Raw genomic sequence first — 22,867 nt, forward strand, 5'->3', positions numbered from 1 at the left:
GCGGTCCAGGTTTAAGGGAGCATCCAGTAATTTCGCTTTAACATGATCTGGGAAGGATTGTTCCTTAAGCCAAGCATGCCTTCTAAGTACAGACCCAGTTACAGCAGCCCTGCAATATGCCTCTTGTGAATCAAAACCACATTGCAAAGTATGTTTTCCAACGCGTTCAGCTGAATGCAGTAAATCATGTAAATCCTTATTTTCAACACAATCAGGAATCAACATAATTTTCTGTTTAAGCAATCCAATAACACGTTGCTGATGCTTTAACATATGAAACTGGCAGTTTAAGGCCCTAGTAGCCAAAGTTGCAGAAGTGTATACCCTCTTACCCATCTATCCAGCTCCCTGGAGTCTCTATCAGAGGGGGTAGGATTTTTGGCAGTAATAGCTTTAATGCCCTTGGGTCCCTGTGAAATGGTCTCAGGGTCTGCAGTAGGATTTTTAAAGAGGAACTTGTGAGAGTCAGGGACCCTGTAATATCCATCAGGTTTTCTGGGAGCAGGAGGTAAAGAATCAGGGGCCAAGCTAGATTCTGAAAAGGCATCATCAACAATGTCCAGTACAGGAGGTATGGCTAAAGGCCTTTGCTGGGGCAGGAGTAAGAAATCTCTAAGCCTCTTTTTAAAATCAGAGAAATCCTGACTTTCCCAACGAAAATGCTCCCTGAGAGTATGCAAGGTTTCACCAAAAGAAAAATCCCCTGGGGGGGAAGCAGAGGGAATAGAGTCCTCAGCATCAGAATCCTCATAGGTAGTTAAGGGTAAATCCTGGTCATCAGAGGAAACAGAAAATTCAGAATCCTGGTCAGAAGTATCATAAGCAAACTCAGTCCTAGGTCTCTTAGAGGGGGAAGGCTGGCTTCCCCCGATTAAAGTAATAAGGTCTTCAGCCATTCTTATCATTTGTTTTTTAGGTATAGAGGCCTGACCATGCGGTCTGGGCGTCATTTTTCTAGGCAAGGTTCAAGTTTTATGCCTTGAAGAAGAAGATGGCATCAGTTTAATATGCAAGTCAGTAGGCCTGAATACACCCTCAGAAGCCGGTGCCTGCACAGAGGCTCAGGACCCATCCAAGTAGAGACATCCGCAGGTTCCACAGTTGAAGAATCTCACGGCATACCAGACTCTGAATGGGTCTCAGTAGAGGCCTGCGAATCTGAAGTAGCGGATATCAGGGGCTGCAAAAGCGCCTCACTGAGTACTGGCGAACTGGCTTAGGAGAAGCGTCGTCGGGAGCCTTGGACCTAGGCAGCCTGTCTCTGTCTTTATCTTTGCATTTTTTCAGAATGTCGGTAGCCAGATGTCTTACCGAAGACATATCAGGATAATTGAACTGAGCACCAAAATATTTAGAAGCAAAAATATACCGACGACGGATAGTTCGTGGTGTAAATAAGGCACAAAACCGACAGTGAGCTACGTCTTGGTCAGGGCCTAAGCAAGGAATACAGTACGAATGAAAATCTTTATGAGGTATTTGCTTTCCACAAGTAATGCAATTATTTACTTTTACTGACATCGGTTTACAGCAAGAAAAAGTTTCCCCAACAGGGTACTTAGCTTTTAGTTGAAGACTTCGGTTCTGAAACTCGAAAACGAAAATTACAGGAGTCGGACGACCGGCACTTGCGATCTGCTTTGGGCACTGCAAGGTAAGAAAGACTGATGTAATGACGTCGGCTGCATGTTTTATACCCCTGACGACCTGACGTCATGGAAGAAGGGACAGCAACCGACGCAGGACCCAAGACTTTGTTAATCAGGCCGACTGAGGGCTACTGCAAGCAGATAACCCAAATGTGATGACTGCTTTATTGGAAAGGCTCACCCAGACTCTGCTACACTTTGCTGTGAGGGAAAGGTTGGTTTGTTTTTTATTTGCTGTATCTTGTATTGGTTTATTGCCTTTTTATATTTTGAGTGCTGTGGTTTGTTTTCTTTACCTTGTGTTTTGCTTGTGTTCTGCTTTTAACTGCATATTAAAACCTCAAAAGAAACTACAGATCTGTTTCTTGTGAGTCAGGCAGAAATTAGAACTGATCAATTAAGGACTCATGCATAAGATAGAAGAGGTCACTTAAGGTTAATCATTTGAGAACTGAGGGGGGTGGAGCTAGGAACTAAACCTTCTATTTAAGGGGTAAAGTAAAACATTTCAGAGCTTTATTGGAAAGGCTCACCCAGACTCTGCTACACTTTGCTGTGAGGGAAAGGTTGGTTTGCTTTTTATTTGTTGCATTTTGTATTGGTTTATTGCCTTTTTATATTTTGAGTGCTGTGATTTGTTTTCTTTACCTTGTGTTTTGCTTGTGTTCTGCTTTTAACTGCATATTAAATCTTCAAAAGACACCACAGGTCTGTTTCTTGTGAGTCAGGCAGAAGTTTTTCCCCACCCTGTCACTGTCATGTTCTTAAATACCACTGTCTTTCTAGCTGCCTGCCTCTTATGTTAATTTGACCATATATCTCATTTCCTCTCTGCGTTCACTGGCTTGTGCGAGTAAGCACAAAATTATCATTTTGTGAAATCATTCCCCTTCAACTATTTAAATTATTGGTCATTCTACTGTATTCCATAGTACCGGAATACAAAAGTGATCACCCCTTTTCAATCTATCTTGCTGTTTTAAAAATAGTGACTCTCCACTAAAACTTAACTTTTTAGACAGGTAAAACTTAAGTTACCTACTTTCACATCTAACTTCTCTAGTGCACACTGCAGTGTTTAGGATAAACCATTTTTTTTCATCTTACCTTTAATCATCCCTGTGGCTAGAACTTGCTCTAATACCTGCTGGAAAGCAAAAGGAAGCCTTAAACTGATACAAGCACTCAACTCTCCTTATTAATAAGGAGAAATTAATCATAGGCAAACAGCCTATAATTGCAAAGTACCTTGCTAAGGTAAGGGAAAACAGCTCCTGCACTTTAAAAAAAAAAATAATAAAAGCACCAAACCAGGCATGTCCAAGGGTCAGCTTCCGTTGATTTCTCCTGTCCACCTGGTGAATCTCGGCATACTGGGGCAATGCAGCAACTGCCTCTTGTACACAGACAACCCTCTCCTCCTACCACCCAACACTACAACCTGTGAGAGATGCACTTACATAGCCAAACTGGAAGCAACGCTCTTTCCACCCAAGATTGTGCTAGACAGTCAAGAGGAGAAGGTTAACACCCACACTACACCTCAAGCAACACATAGCCCTTCTAAACTCACACCACCAACACCCACACATAGCAACACTAAATCCACATATGTGGAGGCCCTTAACTGTAATCTGCCCAAGCAACAAGGACCTCCGAAGCTGAAACGCAAACAAACACCAATCACAACCAAAGTGTCACATAGCTCACAACACCAGTGTGCCACCCAGCAACAGCCCCTAAGGCAAGACAACGTACCTAACACTTTAGTCATAGGAGACTCTATAGTCAGGCACACTGATGTCCCACTCAACAGGCTGAACAAGGAAAAAATTACAGTGGGCTGCCTGTCGGGTGCCAGGATCCACCACATAACTCATGCACTCAAGTCACTGTACAACAAGTACAAATATGACTCTGTCATTGTCCATGTTGGAGTGAATGACTTGAGACATACCTCCCTGGACTACATGAAAAAGAGACATGGAAGAACTCTCGGATCATGTGGCCCAGGCAGGTATGACCCTAGCCCTGAGTAGCATCCTGCCTTCGCCCAGAATGATACCACAATATAACGACAAAATGATTGACTTTAACAATTGGCTAAGCTTCTGGTGTCATTCAAAGGGGATCCAGTATCTGTCTGCCTGGGACGACATGATCGACAGACCACAATGCTTTGCCAGACCTTTGATGGTCTGCACCTGTTGCCCCTGGGATTCAGGTTACTGGCTAAGGGTCTTGCCACCCATATAGTGCCTTTTTTAGGAAAAGTTCAAAGGACAAAACCACCACCGTAACAGGTACAAGCATGCAAAATATGAAGGTAATGCTACTCGATGCTAGAAGCCTAAACCTCAAAATGCACCGTCTCGAGGCACTCCTAAAAATGGAAAACCCACAGTGTGAAAGTAGCTGACTCCAACTCAGACTGCCAAGCAGTCATAAGTGGAGTCCCACAGGATTCGGTCATGGGTCCTCTCCTGTTTGGTACCTACTTCTCTTTAGTCCAGGCCAACACGAAGGGACTCTGGCTGACAAAGTTTGAGGATGATTGCAAGTTGGGAGCTATTATTAACTCTCCAAGTGATGTTGACATCCTACATAAAGGCCTCACTGAGACCGATGACTGGTGTCAGAACCGTGGCTTTAAGCTCAATGCCAAAAAATGTGTCGTCATCCCTTTTAGGAAAAACCCAATTCCCATGAATTACCACATCGATGGTAGTCCACTGAACACAGAAGGCGTTATAAGAGATCTGGGAACACAGGTTGACAGCAACCTCTCTTTTGGCCACCACATTCCCACTGTGGTCAGAAAGTCCTTTTATGTGGCACACCTCATTACTAAGGGTTTTGCATCCAGGAAAAAAGAGGTCATTGCCTCCCTCTACTCTTCCCTCATTAGGCCAGTCATTGAGTACAATGTCCCATTTGGCATGTACCTCACTAGACACCTGCAACAACTGGAGAGGCCGCAAAAGTACCTCACAAAGAGGATCCTAGGCCTTAAACACATGGCCTATATGGACAGACTCAAAAAACTCCCACTATTCTCTGTATCATATCTTCTACTTAGAGGCGATCTTTGCTTGACTTACAAAGCCATGTCTGACCCAGATCTGTTAGAATTGCTACATCTAAAGAAATCCCAATCTCTCCGCACCACACACTCCAGAGACCTCAACCCCATTACCACAATCAACAGAACAAGCTGGAGGGACAGGTTCATAACCAAGAGACTGCCCATGCTATGGAATAGACTTCCCATACATGTCAAACAGAGCACCTCAATGGCCCTCTTCAAGAGAAATCTTGACGAGTGAATGGGAAATAGAAAATTCACCCCGGGGATCACTCCAGTGGCTCTACTCAACAGAGGCACTGAGAAATAAGTTTGGGTGGCACAATGCCAGGATAATCCTACGGGCTAGGCTTGTAAAGGCTTCAGGGACATTAGCCTAGTACACACCTATGAACCTATATTGTACCTGGCTAGAGTACCAAGATTATAGCAGCTGCCATAGACCCCAGGGCCCACAGAATCAATCTGGCAGGAGGAGAGGGATGAGACAGTATGGCTCGGACATGAAGAGTCAAAGTGTTGATGTGATGCTAGGACAATGAAGCTACCTGGATAATGGCAGTCAGCTGGGACCTGATGAATTCCAAAGTTTGTACTTGCAATGTTTGTGACTTTTCCAGATTTATGGCTATGCCTTGGAAGTGGGATATCTGATAGAGATAGTCCCTGGCCTGAGATAGTTGACAGTGGGTGGGGGCAGTTAGGATATGGGAATATCTGAAACCCTTGCAGTCGGAGATGTGCTGCGATCACTGCCATGCATTTGGTAAACACCTGGGGGGGGGGGGCTGTGGTGAGACCAAAGGGTAGGGCTCTGAATTGGAAGTGATTGACTCCCATGCAGAAGCACAGGTGACTTCTGGAGCACCTGTCTATTTTTATGTGACAGTATGCGTCCTTTAAGTCCATACAGCACATCCAATCATTTTTGCTTAGTAATGGAAGGATAGACTGAACCTTCACCATCTGGAACTTCTCTGTCTTTACATATAAATTGAGTTTGCTTAGGTCCAGGATAGGCCTCAGGTCCCCTGTTTTCTTTGGCACCAAAAAAAAAAGTGGGAGTAAGTTCCAGATCCTCTCTGCTTGGGTGGGACCTCTTGGATGACTCTCTTTTGTAGTAATTTTTTGATTTCTATAACTGCCAACTCCCTCTGGCTGGATGGAAAGTCAGAGAGTTTCATTTAAATTTTTGGAGGGGTTAGAGAAAAGGGAATGTAGTAGCCTCTGGATATTATGCTTTGCATCCAAGCATTTGTCGTTACTTGGGCCCAGGCACCTGGGTGCAAGGAAAAATGACACTCAACTGCCTCCAGATTTGGACAGTAGGGCAGTGCTTCAGCAGCGCGGCTTGTCAGAAAAGGGTTCTCTAAAACCCTGGTTTTGCAGACCCCTGTACCTGTAGGGTGGTGTTTCACATTAAATCCCCCTCCTCTGCATCTGGAAGAGTACTCTCTGCTTTGATCAGGCAAAGAACCATTGGATTTTTGGAACTAAGTCTTCTTAGCCCCTCTTTGATTCCTTGAATAGGTTCATTGAGGAGTGGAAAACTTGATTCCCACAGCAGACAAGGTCTTACCTTCTTGCTCGCTGAGGGTCAGGGTGTCCTTAACTGATGATCCAAACAAGGAACAATCATCAAAAGGGACATTGACAAAAGACGCCTTAAAGAGCTCCTCAAAATCACAAAGCCTCATCTATGTATGTCGATGTATTGCAGTGCCGGTGCTGGCTGCCCTTGAGAATCCTCCCACTGAATGGCAAATGAGCCTCATGGAAGAGTATGCCAGGGAAGTAAGAGTGGTCAGCTTCGGAGAAATCTTATATAGCTCCTACTTAGGCATGCACTCTGCCAAGGACTCAGAGAGTTCCTTAACCAGGTCTTTCTGTAGACAAAATGTGCCAAGTAATTAAGTGTTCTAAGCAAATAAATTGCTGAAGGAAAGGTGCACTTCCCGAACCAGTCCAGCTTTCTCGACTCCTTGTTCGGTGGGTGGACAGTCGAGTTCTGTTGTGCAAACTCTTTCGTTGTATCCGCTATTACCATAACATCAACTAGGATGTCTTTACTGCAAAAAATTAAATCCACTGGGGGGTGGAGGATTTTGGATGGGTGCTTTGGTACAGGCTCTATGGTATCCGGCTCCTTCCAGGCCCGATGGGTGATACGAGCTCTATAAGCGTGTCTGCCGGGGGGACTACCCAAGATGTAGAGGCTCTGAAGGCCTCCAGGAATATGGACTCCTCCGAAGGAAGGTTTTTGGACAACCACCCACTTCTTTGCTTTAAAATTTCCAAGATGTCTGCAAAGGAGACATCATCCAGTGGTGATTTGGGAGATCCCTCTCCCTCACAGTAGTCTGTATCCTTGGTAAGGGACTCCATAGGAGAGTCCAAGTGTCTCCTTTTGCATGTCCTCTTCCGCAGGATCTCCACTGTGGGATATTCAGGTGAGGAGTCAGAAGAGGAAGGGGCCACCTCAGGTGGCAGGGTCTGGAGGCATGCTGACCCTGGACAGCAATGGAAGGTTCAAGACTCAGATCCGATGCAGGAACATAGGGAGCAGCAGAAGTCAAAGGGCCTGGTTGCTCTGTCCGCAGAGAAGGCCTTTTCCATAACCTGGAAAGCCGAAGGTCATGGGATACACTCCCCCACTCCCTCGGGGCTGAGGTCCCTGAACAGGAAGGCAGGAGCACCCCAGAACCTCCCTTCCCAGACAGAACTAGACCTGCACTGTTGTGGGCCAAAGCTCCAAGGGGGAGGGAAAGGTCCAATAAAACTGGAAACAAACCTTGCCCCCTCAGACCTGGCTGCTACATCACAGTCCTGGGATTCACTCTGATCCAGGGATCTCAGAGCAGAGGTAGTCAAGGTCACGGTCAGTCTCAAAGAAGCAAAGGTCCTCTGATCCAACCCCGAATCCCTTGGGAGAATGCTGTCCTGGGACTCTGAAACCGCTATTCAGATGGGAGAAGGAGAAAAAGAAGTGGGAGGGACACTCTCAGATCCATGAGGGAATGGAGATGGAAGAACCACCATCTGGATATGAGCATTGATAATGGACCTAACCACTTTGTTCCCATCCTAGTATTGGCTTCCAGATGATCTGGAAGAAGCCACTGAAGAAGTTCATGAGTGCCTAGGTGTTTGAAGGATTTTTGTTGGTACCGTGGGAGACACGGATCTGATAGATCTCCCAGGCAGCTGAATACTAGACTGCAGATCCAGGGATTTCTGGAGCTGAGAAGCTGATTGAGAGCCCTGATCCGATCTGTTAGGATATGAAGAAGTAGATGGAGACTTGGTAAACTCCGGTACCAAAGAAGGCTCGCTCAGAGCCATCAAGTCTATCTGATCCGAAGAAGCCGACATGGGTCTCAGCGCCGATATTCTCAGATCCAACTCTTTAAAAAGCTTAGCAGGAGGCTCCAAAGACACACTAGACTCATTGTGGTGGTGCGTCTTAGCCCTGCAAGTCTTTAAAGTGGGGTTGAGCCCCTGGAGAAGATAAAAAAATGGGCAGAAGGTCCTTCAGAATATGCTTGTTTTTCCTTTCTTAAAAGGCTTGAGGATTAAACCCTTCACAGATATCCAAGTGAGACGCTCCTACACAATAAACCCATTTATCATGTGAGTCTTAGTGTGGAATTTTTTTGTCACACTTGGCGCACCTTTTGAATCCTGTTGGTTTATCCATATGTAAAAGAAAAAAATCTACTAAACAACAGGAACATTTTTTTTTCTTTAAGAAAGAAAGAAAGGCCAAGGCCCGAAGGGAAAGAAAAAAGTGGAGGAAAGAAGAGACCTAACAAACTCACACACACTAAAAAGGAAGGGAAGAAAATATATTGAAATTATCTAAAAATTATATACAAATAAAGTTTTAAAGTTTTAAAGAAATAACTTATCTGCTTGGAGAACTGGAAATCATGTCTGTACACACTGGCAGCAAATGAGATCTGAGGAGGTTCAGCTAAGAGCAGAGGATTATGGATAAGGGAGGAGCTCGAGCCTGGAAGCTGAAGTCTGCAGAAGGCGGCTGAGTCAGATCCAAGGATTGGATCTGTAACCCATCAGTGAAGCAGAATGAGTAGGACAACATCAGATGACAGCAGTTTAATAATGGAGGATGGGAAGTGATGAGAAACTGTCTGCAAATTCCAGATTTTGATCACTTGCCTTACCCTTTTCCTAGGACAGGAAGGGAACAGGGGGTTGAGCCCCCTACACTGGAAATACAGGTGGCTTTACCTGCATGAAAAATGTATTTGGAAAGTTTAAGAAACTCAGGATGATCTGATCAAATCAATTTTGTTAGCTTTTGTTCAATTACTCTAGATCAATCACCACAAGTCCCACACCTTAGCAATGACTATCAATTGGTGTACCAAAGCTGCATCCACCCTTAAGCTCTTTACAGCAAGAAAGCCTCAGCAGTGGTGCCTCCGTAGTGTATTTATAACAGTTTAAACAGTAAGATGTTGTTAAATACAGTTGCTCAACAGATAAAGCCACATGTATTTCCAGTGTAGAAGCCAGAATAGCCCCCACTCATGCCTATCTTCCTCCCTGCTTAACATGTTGCTCTCAAATTCTTACTAACCTTAACTCCTCTCTCCTTGCTAGACTTCAGACTACTTATCACAAAGTAGCTAGATTTGCAACCCAACAATCCTACAGATCTCATCACTGTCTCTCACTAAGATACTTAAATTGGCTCGAACTGCCCCAACTCCTCCTTCTCTCTCAGCTCCAAACCATACACTCAGTCCTATATCAGCCATCTTTCTATCCAGCCTTACACTCTATCATCTCCCACTATGCTCCTTCAAGAAACCTCCATAGCTCTTGCCAAGACCTTCTAAAAATCTACAAGCCGAAATCTAAAGCAGGACAAAACATATATAGCTACCACCCCTCTATTGAATGGAACAAACTTCCCCTCAAGATTCGAACACAGGCACATCCCAAACAGTTTAAGCTAACACTAAAGGAATATTTCAATAAGGAATGGATCTGCTAGTGCTCAAACCCTCCTTGAAAACTTTCGATTCTCAGTTTTTCCTCAATTTATGTACTTCTCTCTGTAATAATCACATAGCCACTGGTCTGATTCGATTAAAAAAAAAAAAAAAAAACTCCTGATTTTTGTACTTTATATTCCTTTCTGCTTAACTAATATATGTACACCCAATTGTTATCTATATAAGATTTATCTGTATTCTAGTTGTATAAAATCTATACTAATGTACTTAATGTTATACTTGTATGTGCTGGAGCTTTTCTCCCCGGGCCTCGGCTCAGTCAGACATTCCCTGTCAACAAATGTAAAATAAAATAAAATAAATAATATATCAGATGAAAGAAGATATTTAGTTGAATGTCATCATGCTCTTACCAATGTTGTTGAAACCATATGATTCTCTTGCTTTCACTGCTGTATATTCTTTTGTGGTCCATTTTCCATATCTGTTGGGATCCACTTCTATTAGGTCAAAGGAGGGTTCTCCATTAATGATCCAGTCACTAAGGAATTTTCCCACACCACCAGAATGAATTATACCATATCTGAAATAATACAGTTACATCGGTGAGTAATAGCTTAAGCGCTTCTATTATAGAAAAGTGAAAATTGTTTCAAGTTGCAAACAGTACAACTGTATTATAGAGGAATCAAAGGGTCAGTGAAGCATTCCCTTCAGACAGAGGTATCAGCCATCAAAGTGGGTTAGAAACTATATCAAATTAGATCATGAAATGCTGCATCTCAGCTTCTGAGTCATCATTATCCATTGCTTTCTGAAGTACTCAGCAGCAACTACAACATACATCATAGCAGCTTATCATAACAGCACTCAAAGTCATAAAACAGTACTCCAATGGTTTTGTAGATTAATATTACTTTGAAATTTTGTAAAATTATTATATGGACAATTTGCATATATTGAGCAATATTAACAAACAGCAGTATACTATTCCCTCCTATCACACATTACTGGTAAACATTCGAACAGGTGAACAATTCTGTCACTGATCGATATTTTGGATCTAACTTGCACACTTTCAGGGGCAGAACCTTTTGTTTAACCATAACGCAATTTTTTTAAAATATAAATACAGTTTTCTTTCATAAATATGCAATATAAAATCAGGATATATAGGCAGACCTTTATATTAACACTAGTCTACAAAAGAGCTAATATATTTTAGACTTTTTGTAACGCACATCATTCTAAATCTAATGAAGTATGTTTTCAGCAAAGGATTTTGGAGAAAAAGCTCTCGAGACGCAAGTGTCTTCCTGGCTTGGAAGATCTCAGGAAGAAAATATGTTAATTATACTCCTGCTGTTCAAGATTAAATGAATTAAAAGTTGCCAACTCTACCTAGCAACTCTGAAACTTTTTTTCCCACAAAGACCAGTTGCATTCTTAACTCATTCAAGCCTATAGCACCTTTTTGCATACTTCCAGTTAACACCCATGGCTTCCAGAATTTCCCTGGGTCTGACTTTTTAACTGATTTACCAGCTTATAATAGCCAGAAATAGAAAGGGCAAGGATTTACTAATAAAATGACACTAAGAATGTTAATCTATAATGTCTCATAGTAGAAAAGGTTGAAGAGAAGCGATTGGAGGAAATGTCAAGGCAATCCAGAGAAAAAGAACCTAGACAGTTTGAAAGTAGTGCAAAATCTGTATCACTGTTTCAAAAAGCCCTGAGAGACTGTCAATGCAAATGGAGCCATTTCCAATATTTAAACAGTGAATGAAGCAAAGACAGCGACGAGCATTGTCACCTAAGTATTACAGGCTTTACCAGAGGAAAGATGATCAGCTGTGCAGTTTGACAAAGGAACTAAATGCTTAATAGTGTAAAAGGAAGTACCTTCATATTGATATGATTTAGAACGTGAACAAGGTGAGTTAGGTAAACATGGAAAAAGTGTAATGTAAAATATAAGAAATAATTTGAGTGTGGAGCAGGAAAAGGTTTTCACACATTCTAGAAGAGGCAAGAGACCTACTACTTTAAAGTAAAGCAAATGTTTCACTGTAAATAGCTGTTGCATTGCAAAGAATTTGGCTGCTTTTGATTATATGCTGTAGGTTTAAGGGACGTTTGGTAAATGGTCTTAGATTAGTATTACTGTACTAACAAATAAAGTAGACAGGTAAACATGTTGATAATCATTTAAAACGTGACCTGCTAGAGTTAGTCCCAAAACATGGAGACTGAAGGTCTGAAAAAATGGACTTTTATATCTACTAAGTCAGAGATGACCATTTCCTGGGGTATTCCCTTTCTGATGTGGTATGGTGATCTTGGAGCTCATAACTTCATAGGTGTTTACTAGGCTAATGACCACAAAGGTCTTTTTAAGCCTAGTCATGTATCCCAAATCTGTGACAAGTTCTGGTACCCTTCATAAATGTAAGCAGGGTCTTGGGAGATGAAACATTTGCAAACAACGGCCTATTTGTTGAACCATTTACAGGCTGCTTGTGTCCATTAAAGACATAGGTGCCAAACCAGGGATGAAAGTCCGAGTACGGAGAATCTTTTCACCCTGACTTTTAGTATCTGGATAGACAACAGGTAGAACTGATAGCTTCATTCAATGTAAATTCGGAAACAACTGTTGGCATGAATGAGGAAGTTCTTAAAGTAATCCTATATCCATGGAAAATCAAGTAGGGTTTACCCACCATGAGATCTTGCAACTTAAATGCTCTTCTTGCAGAAGTCAGAGCAATAAGTAGCACAGTCTTAAATGATGTGAAATGTATATGAGCCGTAAGCTAATTGGAAGGGAAACTAAGTTAACTTTTCCAGCATAAAGTTAAGATCTCAAGGTTTTAGGAATATAATCAGTAGGCAGACTTTAAAAATGCCCTACAGAATACTCTGCCAAGACTATGGGGCAAACAAATGAGTGCAACGAAGGAAATTATTTCTTGAGCTAGGGTACAGGATCTGAACTGTCTAGACACAATAAGGCTTTGTTAATTCAGGTGGCTGCCAAAAAAGCAATTTCTAGAAAATGGAAATCAAAGTCTAAACCAACCACACTTGAAGTAGTGCAATTGTAACAGAGATAATATATGTGATCCATACTGTTTGTAAATGTCAACTTGTTAACATGGTTTGATTATTTTTATATAAATGTAAGACTGTCTATGTCACAAGTGTTTTTTTAAGTTAAGATCCCACATATCCACCAGCTGTTTCCTACGTGGTCTTAGATGAACCCCCCCCCCCTCAAGAACTTATTAACCAATGACAGGGAAGAAAGGGTAGGATCCATTGGCAGACATGCTAAAATGGCTGAAAGATGAAGCTTGATAGAAGAAGATATGCCAGAGGACTGTACCTCAAAAATATGTAAGAACCACTGGTACAAGATCCTTGATTGGGTCCTGGTTATAACATAAGATTTCCTGTCTCCTTTAAGACACTGCTACACATCCACATAAAGATAGTGCCTAAAAGGTATCAAAACTGAAATAACCAAACATGGATTAAACATGATTCTGGTGTGGCAGCTAAGGATATGTGGGAAGAGACTAAACAAAAGATAATAAAAAACAGAGAAAATGGAAGCACTGTAATATGGATATGGATAGTACGACACAAGCAGTTAAAATGTTTTAGTCCCATAGTCTTACAGAAAGGTCAAGCATATTTTTATCAACCAGAGGAGAAGTTATGGAGAGCAATTAATAAAGAGCTGAAGGACTTTATCTGTGAGGGCAAGATAAGAGTCAAATGGGATAGGTTGATCCTTCCAGCAGCACAAGGTGGATTGGAATTACCTGATTTGAAGGGGTATTTCAGAGCTACACAGTTAAGGCTCTTATACATAGCACAAGCAGAAAACTATAATTCAAAATGGAAAGGGATAATGATGAAATAGGGGAGAAGCTCAAGAAACAAGGAGGGACTTGGATTTTGGATGCAGGCCTTTAAAGAGAATAACAATAATCATACAGAATATTATAAAGTAGCAGAAAGTACAATAAGAACTAAGCCAACACGGGAATGGAGAAAGGAGATTCTGGTGACAGAGATGACTGCAATTAGGGACACAGACAATAGGCAAGAGGGGGCTGGAATTTATTGGAGAAAACTGGCAAAGGAACCATGGTATTGGGAGCAAATAACCAGAGAAAGATGATAGAATGGGAAGATGCCAAGAATTTATCTGGACTGCAGGTTAAAGACTGTCTTCTCTATAAAGGATTGATATCAGACTATAAGCAAACAGAAAGAAATGGGGGGGGGGGTCCTAAATGAAAGACCAGCATTTGTAGAATCTTTAGCAGAATCTAGAACAGATGCTGCCATTAAAACAGTAGAGCATATAAAATATTGTATGATAACTAAAGAATCCATCTGAAGAGATTACAAAGGATTGGGAAGAGAAACTGGATAAGGAATTCACAAAAAAACAATGGGAGAATATATGTACATCTCCCAAATATGCAACAATATCTAGAAGATTCAAGATTTTTCCTCGGAAATGTTTACATACATATTTTTATACCCTATGTAGACTCCAGAGAATTCTTCCATAGGTAGACAGCAAATGTTGAAGGTGTGAAGAGGAAGAAAGAGGTAACTGGGAACATATTTTATGGGTGTGTGGTGAGTTGGTGGACTTTAATGATTCCCTGTGGGATGCACTGTTGAAGATGCTGGGTGGGCAGATTTGTGTGATGAGGGAAATTATTTTTCATTTATTTTTTTCAAATAATTTTTTATTTTGAATTTTTCAATGTACAGAAAGAACAGAGAGAGAACAACAATGTACTAATACACTGGACACAGAATTATAGGTGAACAGTATCTATACACCAACATGAAACATCAATATTTACAGCTGTACAGAAGTGCCCTCAACTATTATATTACATCCATTTATCGAGCTTACCCTGTTGTGGTAAAATCTTGTCATTACATATCTGTATGTGTGCTGAAGGTATATCTTTGCGCATAAATGCCTGTGTCTTTATGATAATGTGGGTGGATTAAGCTAGCAGTATGTTAAACATCTGTTCCCATGTTTTTAGTTTCTTAACACTGTTATTTTTTGCATCTATTACCCATTTATGAGCTATCATGTTTGATTGCCAACTTTTGGAATTTGGCCCAATAGATATTCAGTCTGTCCCCCCATTTGGATACTATGTATAGTTTCATTAATAGGAATAATGTGATATGCATGGTCACTTGACTATGGGATATTCCTGGGGGAGATGTGAAGTAGTCTGTATTCCAATGTAAGAGTTGCTTTTTCATAGCCTTGTTTTTGTAGTTGGATTTTTAATGAGTTCCATAGTTTAAATACTCATTTACAGCTCCAAAACATATGAGTTAGATCTGCTTCCTATGATCTACAGGATCTACTTTACATGGTCGACTTTTCACAAAGTCGACTTTCATATGGCCGAGACCACATGATTGACTTTCAGAAAGCCGACCATGTAAAATAAACAAAAAACGCAACATACACTTTCCTTTAATCTGTTAGCAGGGGGGCAAGCCCCCCTGCACCCCCGTAACTTAAATATACCAACTCCAAGATCGCACTACAGTGCGGAAGAGGGAAATTTTCCCATTCCACACTGTACGGAGATAGTGGTTCCCCATGGCTGGCTTTTCAAAACTTGATCATATGGTCTTGGCCATATGAAAGTCGACTTTGTGAAAAGTTGACCATGTGAAGGGGACCCAGTCTACAATAGGGACAGTGTGGTGAATTAAAATAATTAAATTTGTGTAGTACCGAGGGGGTAAGATATGCATTGTTGATCAGGAGTTGTGTGTAAGTTAACTTTTTCAATGGTAATGCTCTATGTGTTAAGGTCAAAGCTTGGTTTAATTGTTGGTCAGTTACTGATGACTTACTTTTACACCAATAGTTAGAGATAAGTATATTTTCTTGGAATTTAATCTTGGATATTAATTTGTACATGTTGGATATCGTTTTTTTCCTGGATAGCACTGTGCTTCATAGAGTTTCACAACTCTATCCACCTTGTTTAATTGAGTGTTTTGAAGGTATTTGGAACATATTTCCCTAGTTTGTCTCAAGATAATTGTGTACGATTTTGGTAAATTAAGTTGAGATCTCAGGTCTGTAATTGTATGGTTGTGGTAAGGGTAGAGATCTCGAATTCTCAAGTCTTTTAATAGAGGGTAGTTGTTGAGATTTTTCAATGAGTTGTTAATTTTTAAGTTTGGGTTATTATGGATTGGTTGAAATATGTCCATTGCTGGCCCAAGATCAAGGGAAATGAACAACCTTTGAAGTATGATAATGAAGTGTTTTAGAGAGTCAATGATCTTTATAAGCTGTTATATCTTTTTTGGTTAGAAAAGGAAGAGCTATAGGATTAATTTCGAGAGATTTGATACAACTATGATATATTTTCAGCCAAACTGGAGACCATTTGTTGGCTGAAGGGGCATATTCTGCTATTTTTAGCTACTATTGATAATGGTATAGTATAGTTTAAAATCTGGTAAATTTAACCCGTTTTACTTTTGGTAAAGATAGTTTTTGGTATGATATTCTTGCTTTTTTAGGCTCCCAAATGAAATTGGCCAGAAATGTATGTATTTGTTTGAAAACTTTGTTATGTATTACCATTTGTGTGGTTATAAATGCATAAATAACTCTGGGAAGAATATTCATTTTGATTATCGAGATCTTGGATAGGAATGGTATTTTGAGATTGTTCCATCTGTTGCAGTCTAGCATCATCATATTCCATTTGTTCAGTATATTATTTTGATAAAAATCTTTTTTGTTTTGGAAAAACGTAATCTCAATATATTTGGTTGAGTTTTTTATGTCAATCATGTCTAAAAATGGGAATAACGATAATAGTTTGGGAGGACAAAGGGAAAATATTGTTCTTTTTTCAAGTTAAGTTTATACATCAATATACTTGAGCAATATTCAATTGCTTTTAATAATTTGGGTATGTCAGAGCTAGGGGTGGTGAAGTAAATGTTTAAATAGTCGGTGAAAGCTGTGTACAAGATTTTAGAGTTAAAGGGAGATGGATGGTTATGATATATTTTCTGTTTAATGTACAGGAACAGCGGTTCAAGGTATAGATTGAATAAGAAGGGGGATAAAGGGCATCCTTGTCTCATCCCATCTCATCCCATTTTTAATCTTTATTCTGTTTGATAAAGTTCTGTTTATATATAGGTTAGTATAAGGGTTTTCATACAGTATTTTAATTATTTGAATAAATTTGTTAGTGAACCCAAAGTAGGGTAAATGTTGAAGTAAAAAAGTGACATTTACTCTATCAAAAGCTTTATGGGCATCAACCACCATTCTGTATATGGGAGTTTTCTTAATGTCTGCATAGGTTATCATGGTTTCAAGAGTTAATGTGTTTTCACAAGTCTGTCTGAATGGAGTAAAATCTGATTGTTCAGGAGAAATGATGTTGGTTATAATGTTCTTTAGTCTATTTGCTAGTATTGAAGTGATAATCTTAGAATCTATATTTAGTAATGAAATTGGTCTGTAGCTACTAGGATCTTTAGTATCTGATTGTTCTTTCAAAATAAGAATGTTTTTTGAAGCATTAGAATGTAAGTCATTTATTTTTTTTGTTATGTAGTTTAGTACCTGTTGTAATATTTTACCAACTAGTGGTGTGAAGCACTTATAAAATTCTGGTGTGAGGCCATCCAGACCTGGAGTTTTATTTGTTTTTAGATTTTTAATTGTGTCAATGATTTTACTTATTTATATTGGGTTTGTTAGGTTATTTTGTTGGTTAGTATCTAATTGTGGGAAAACAATATCTTTAAGGAAAGCTTCCCTGTCCATTTCTGAAGATGATAAAGATTGTTCTCCATAAATCTGAGTATAAAGATGTTCAAAGAAGTTTATTATTGCCTGGTTATTTATATATAATTTGTTCTGGTGGTAAATTTCTGTTATAATGGGTGTGGATTTGTGTAGAGTAGTTAGTCTCGCTAAGGCCCTGGATGGCATTTGAATAGTCTCCGCATATTTGGCCAAGTTTCTCATTTCGCTAAGTGATAAATTTCTTATCTCTTTTAGGTATAGTTCTTTGTGTGTTTTTCTTAGGAGGTCTTCAGTGTTTCCATTAGGACCTGACATTAGTTCCAATTCTAACTGATTTATTTTTTCTTTCAATACATATTCTTCCTTGGAGAATAATTTTTTATAGTGCATTGCTTTGTTAATCAAAAAGTCTCTAATTTGAGCTTTTGTTGAAGCCCATTCAATGTCTAGTGGTAGTTGTGAACTGACTAGGTTTAAAGTTAAGGAGTTTAGTAGCATAGTTATGCCTTCTATCACTTCTTATTTAGTTGAGAGATTGGAATTCAATGTCTACTTGTAGCCTCTATTAGATTGTTGTTGTTTATTGTCCCATTCAATGAGAAGCGTGATTTTTGAGTGGTTGGAGAAGAATCTGGTATGTGTATGGGTTGTAACTTTCATGTTAAGGAATGTTTCAGAGATTAGAAAGAAGTCAATCCTCGACCACATTTTGTGACATTGTGAACAGTAGGTAAAGTTTTCTGTTTTATTGTCTCTCCCAGCACATTTGAAGAGATCAAATAGTTTAAAATCTTGTTTCAGTTCCCTAATCCTAGTGTGGCCAGTTTATTATATATTTATTCAGGTTAGATCTGTCTTTATCTGGATTTTGATAAGAATTCCAGTCACCCCCAATAATTATAAAATTATCTTTAAATTTTGTTAATAAAGTGTATAGTGACATGATAAAGTGCTGGTTATTGCATGGCGCATAGATGTTTAGCACTAATACTGGTTTTGGAATGGCAGGGTTGGTGTAAACTATATAACACCATCTTCCCTCTTTATCAGTATCAGTTTTAATTATGTTCCCTTGAAAATCTTGCTTGATTATTATTGCAACCCCTGCGCTATTTGTTTTTCCCTCTGAAGCTGTGATTTGTCTTATCCATTTTTTTTATTTTCTATGTTTGTCCATTGTTCCTTTGTAAGATGAGATTCTTGAATTAATATTGTTTTGGCTTTGATTTAAAATGTAAGATGCAAGAATAGATTTATTTTGTTTTTCAATTGTAGATCTTTAACTTTCCATGATTCTAATTCCCACATTTATCACGGTAGTGTCCTCGATGTCATAAAACATTTATGGATAGTGTGTGTATGGTTATCCAGGTAAGCTTGTTTTTTGTGTGTTTGATTATGACACCTGCGTATTCCTGTCCCAACACAATGCCTAATCATTACTTCCCTGGACCAAGAAGTGAGGGGAAAGAAATATGTTTTTAATGTAAGAATAATACTTTCCAATTGTATGTGTAAGGGGTGTTCTTCATGCATTGTAATTTTCGTATGGTTCCCCTTTCAGTCAATAAAATCAACGTAAAGAAAGCCTAACATAACAGTTCTAAAAACAGAACTTCTTAATACTATTTCCTAGTCTCTTCATCTGCAAGATACTTGTGAATACAATTATACAAAAACTGTCTACTAATACACTTATAAACATAACTTTTTAAACCTCTTTGTAACTACCTAGTATTTTTTGAGCGTAAGCAGAAGGGTAAGGGAATCAAACTTTAATATTTTGGGAATTTAACACGTTTTTAAGTCAATACCATATCCTAATAGTCTTCTAACAAACTCTTTGCTATGAGTCAATATTTGATATCCTTTAGTTCCTCAAATGTTTTGCTGTATTGAACACATTCAACATATTTAGTACCTAGAGATACATTAGTTATTACATATTTAACACTTGTAGTGCTAGAAACAGTTTACATTACTTCTATTTTCATTGTTAGCACATATCCAGGACTAATATTTGAACAGTACACGCTTGCTGCTATATATGGATTGACACAAGACTACTGAGAGGTTAAATTAGTGCTACTGCTGGTAATTTCAGCTTTGTACTATAGGACTTGTCCAGCAGCCTGACAGGTATAGTTTGGGCAACTTTTGTCTTTTCAAAGTTACCCATTATTAACAGATTGTTAGTTAACTTTCTCTCCCTGTTTTTTACGCCTTTATAACACAATCAAATTTAACAGAGCATCCTCCTGATCAAGCTTATTTTATCACTGTAAGAAAGAGAGAAATAAAACAACATTTCTAAAGTTATGTTATGTGGGAGGTTTCTCAGCAATTAAGCCTACAAAATGAGATACACAATTTAAAACTCTCTTCTCTTTCCTCTGATATTTGTAAAGTACTTCTAATACAGGTACAGCAAAGCGTGTTTAAAAAAAAAAAAAAGTTTAGCAAATTACTTTTCAAGCTTTCAAGACAGTGCCAAATATTACTTTGCAGTCCTTCCCAAGCAACAAAAGGCTGTTAGATTTAAGGTTATTTAAACTGATTTTTGTTTCAGTACATTATGGTGTTCAGAAAAGCTGGGAATCATGACCGAACATTCTAACTATTATAATCCTGTTGAAATCCTGCTTCTCTAGACCTCCAAAGCTTCATTTCTTCATATTAATGTTTTTGCTGTCGGACCTTACTTTTTCCTGACGTTTATGGCCTTGGGTTACTTCGTAGGGGAAGACAATTCGTTATGAAGTCCTAGGAGGTGGTAACCTTTAAATTGATCCACCCAGTGAACAAATACTGCGTTCTCAGTTCCTACTGCAGTATTTTAAGTTTCCTATTCACCTCGTGGTCGGCCATGGCATTTTAGAGGCCTAGAAAAGCAGGAGCCAGTTTAAATCAGAAGATCCCAGACTAAACTGACTCCAAAATGGTTGGAAAAGCATCCGGAGCTCGTTTTACTGAGAATTTTTCTTCATTTTGATTCCAGAGAGGGAATTTCTTTGAAAACTGTTTGGCAGGTTGGATTATCAACCCTGTATTTTCCATCATGAACTTGGAAAAGGAGCAAGTTTGGATATTTCATTTAGAATTTTATATTTCTCTCTATTACGTATTTGCAGAATGATGAGAGCTGCTGCCTTGATTGTCTTATTTGAATGGGAAGGTCCTGTGCAAAGAACATTTTATTCCAGATAACAAAACCTTTCTTTTTTTGCAGTAAATAAAATCTTGGATACATCTTGGTAGTTTAAAAGTTTAATGTATACAGGTCTGGGTTTGTTTGTTGTTTGAGATTCTCTTAAGGCACGGTGAGCTCTTTCTATTATTATCTGTTGTGAGTCTTCAGATTCCTCCAGCAATAGTTGTAGTATTTGTTTGATGGTCATTATCAGGTTATTGTGTGTAATAGTTTTAGGGAGTCCTCTGATAATTAGATTATTTCTTCTAGAGCATGCTTCAAGGTCTGTTAGTTTAGCTTACATGGATGAATTTCTTTTTGATTGGAATCAGTTTTTTGTTGTACAGTGTCTATTTTTATTTTCAAGGATTTTAGATTCTGTTTTTTCCATTCTGGTCAAGATTTGGTTGAAGGATCCTCCAAATGTTTTAAATTGTAAGGAAATGCCTTGAATTGCTTGCTGTATAGGTAGTAATGCATCTTTTATGTCTTCTAGGTTGACTGGCTGGTCAGTTTTATTTTTATTCTGAGCTTTTAAAATATCCAGTGGTTTTGTATTCTTCTGTCTTTTAGGTGTCGTATCTTTTTCAGGTGAAGCCAAAACTGAGTATTTAGTTTTTGTTGTAGAGGTTTCTATGGTGTTTTCTTCCCTTGGCATTTTGTATTTAGGTAGACTGCAGTTGTTAGTGACTCAGCAGGGCCTCTGTACCAGATGTCATCAGCTTTATTTTAAATCTTAGTTAATCCTTCTGGTTTTTTGTATTTTCCTCCTCTTCTTTTTGAATTTGTTGTTGCTGTAGTGTCTCTTAGATGAATTTCTCATATTCTTTTGTTGATTTTGTTCCTCCGGATTAGCTGAAATGAGGTTTTATTCCGGGTAAAATCAGAGAGCTAGGAATAGCAGTGCTTACAGAACCACCACCATCTTTGATAACAGGGAAATTATTTTTCTGATCTATGGAGACAGAATCGGAAATGACAAGATATGGTAAAACTTTGCTATGTGCAATCATGGTGGTTGCCAAAAAAGCAATTACTAGAAAATGGAAATCAAAATCTAAACCAGCTATACTAGAAGTATTAAATATAGTAACAGAAATAAAACTGGAATTGAGATCTTTAGAAAAGGGTAGGAGCAAACTACATAGGAAAAATGGCAATTGTGGGAACAATACATACAGAGGAGGAATGAGGTTTAAAATAAGACAGGACTCAAATGAGCTATATAATGTTTGACTGAAAATGATTGGGTAGATTATAAGCGATGTATAATGTTTGCAACTGGGAGTGTGTCAGTGTGGTTTGTGATGTAAAATGCTTGCAACTAGGACTGTGCCAGTGTGGTTTATTTTCTTTTAGCTGTATGATTGCTTATGTCATAAGTGATGGTTTAATAAATATGTTTTCTTGTTTAAAAAAGGCCAGGAATTTAATAATTTATGTAATGTGCTTAGGTTATATGATATATAGAATGGACCTACTCACCTTGTCTGCTATCATGTTGGATTTCCCTGGGATGTGCTTTGTTATCAGAAATCAGTTGGAAGAGACGGCCCATTGTCAAACTCTGAGAGCTTCTCAACACAGGGGGCAAGATCTGATTCCTCCTTGTTTGTTGATGTAACAAACCACATATATATTGCCTGTATGAATCACAACTGTCCCGAAAGGGAGAGCGTTTTGGTTAACTTGCAATGCTAAGAGCACTGCTCTCATTTCTAGGACAAAGATATGCATATTGACCTCATCAGGAGACCATGTGCCTTGGACTGGTTTTCCCAGGAAGTGCCCCCCCACACACACACACACACACACAATCAGGGTTGTAGCCATGATCACTATTGCCTTTGGTTGAGGAACAGTGAAGGTGCAGCTTTGAAGAATATGATCTGAGCACCACCACCAAAGGTATGTTTTGCATGCTTGGGTAATTCATATCTGAGAGGACATATGCTGATAAAGAATGGACCACTGAGCTATTAAACATCCACTGCAGAATCCTCATATGAAATCTTCATAAATGAAAGAATAATTGTGTAAAAATCTTACCATAACCATATATATGTTGCAGTATTTTAAAATGGGTTATCCTCTGCT

General features: G+C 39.1%; 1 protein-coding gene across 1 annotated transcript in view; it reads right to left on the reverse strand.

The window, feature by feature from the left end:
* DMGDH (dimethylglycine dehydrogenase) overlaps positions 1-22,867 on the reverse strand; it is a 1,049,975-nt gene that overhangs the window by 625,968 nt on the left and 401,140 nt on the right. The window contains exon 8 of the mRNA XM_044063708.1: positions 10,133-10,302. Coding sequence (XP_043919643.1) covers positions 10,133-10,302 — 170 coding nt within the window. The remainder of the gene's footprint in view (positions 1-10,132; positions 10,303-22,867) is intronic.

The sequence above is a fragment of the Protopterus annectens genome, chromosome 2.part2 (genome assembly GCF_019279795.1).
Source record: "Protopterus annectens isolate FY-2018-M chromosome 2.part2, PAN1.0, whole genome shotgun sequence".
NCBI lineage: Eukaryota > Metazoa > Chordata > Ceratodontiformes > Protopteridae > Protopterus > Protopterus annectens.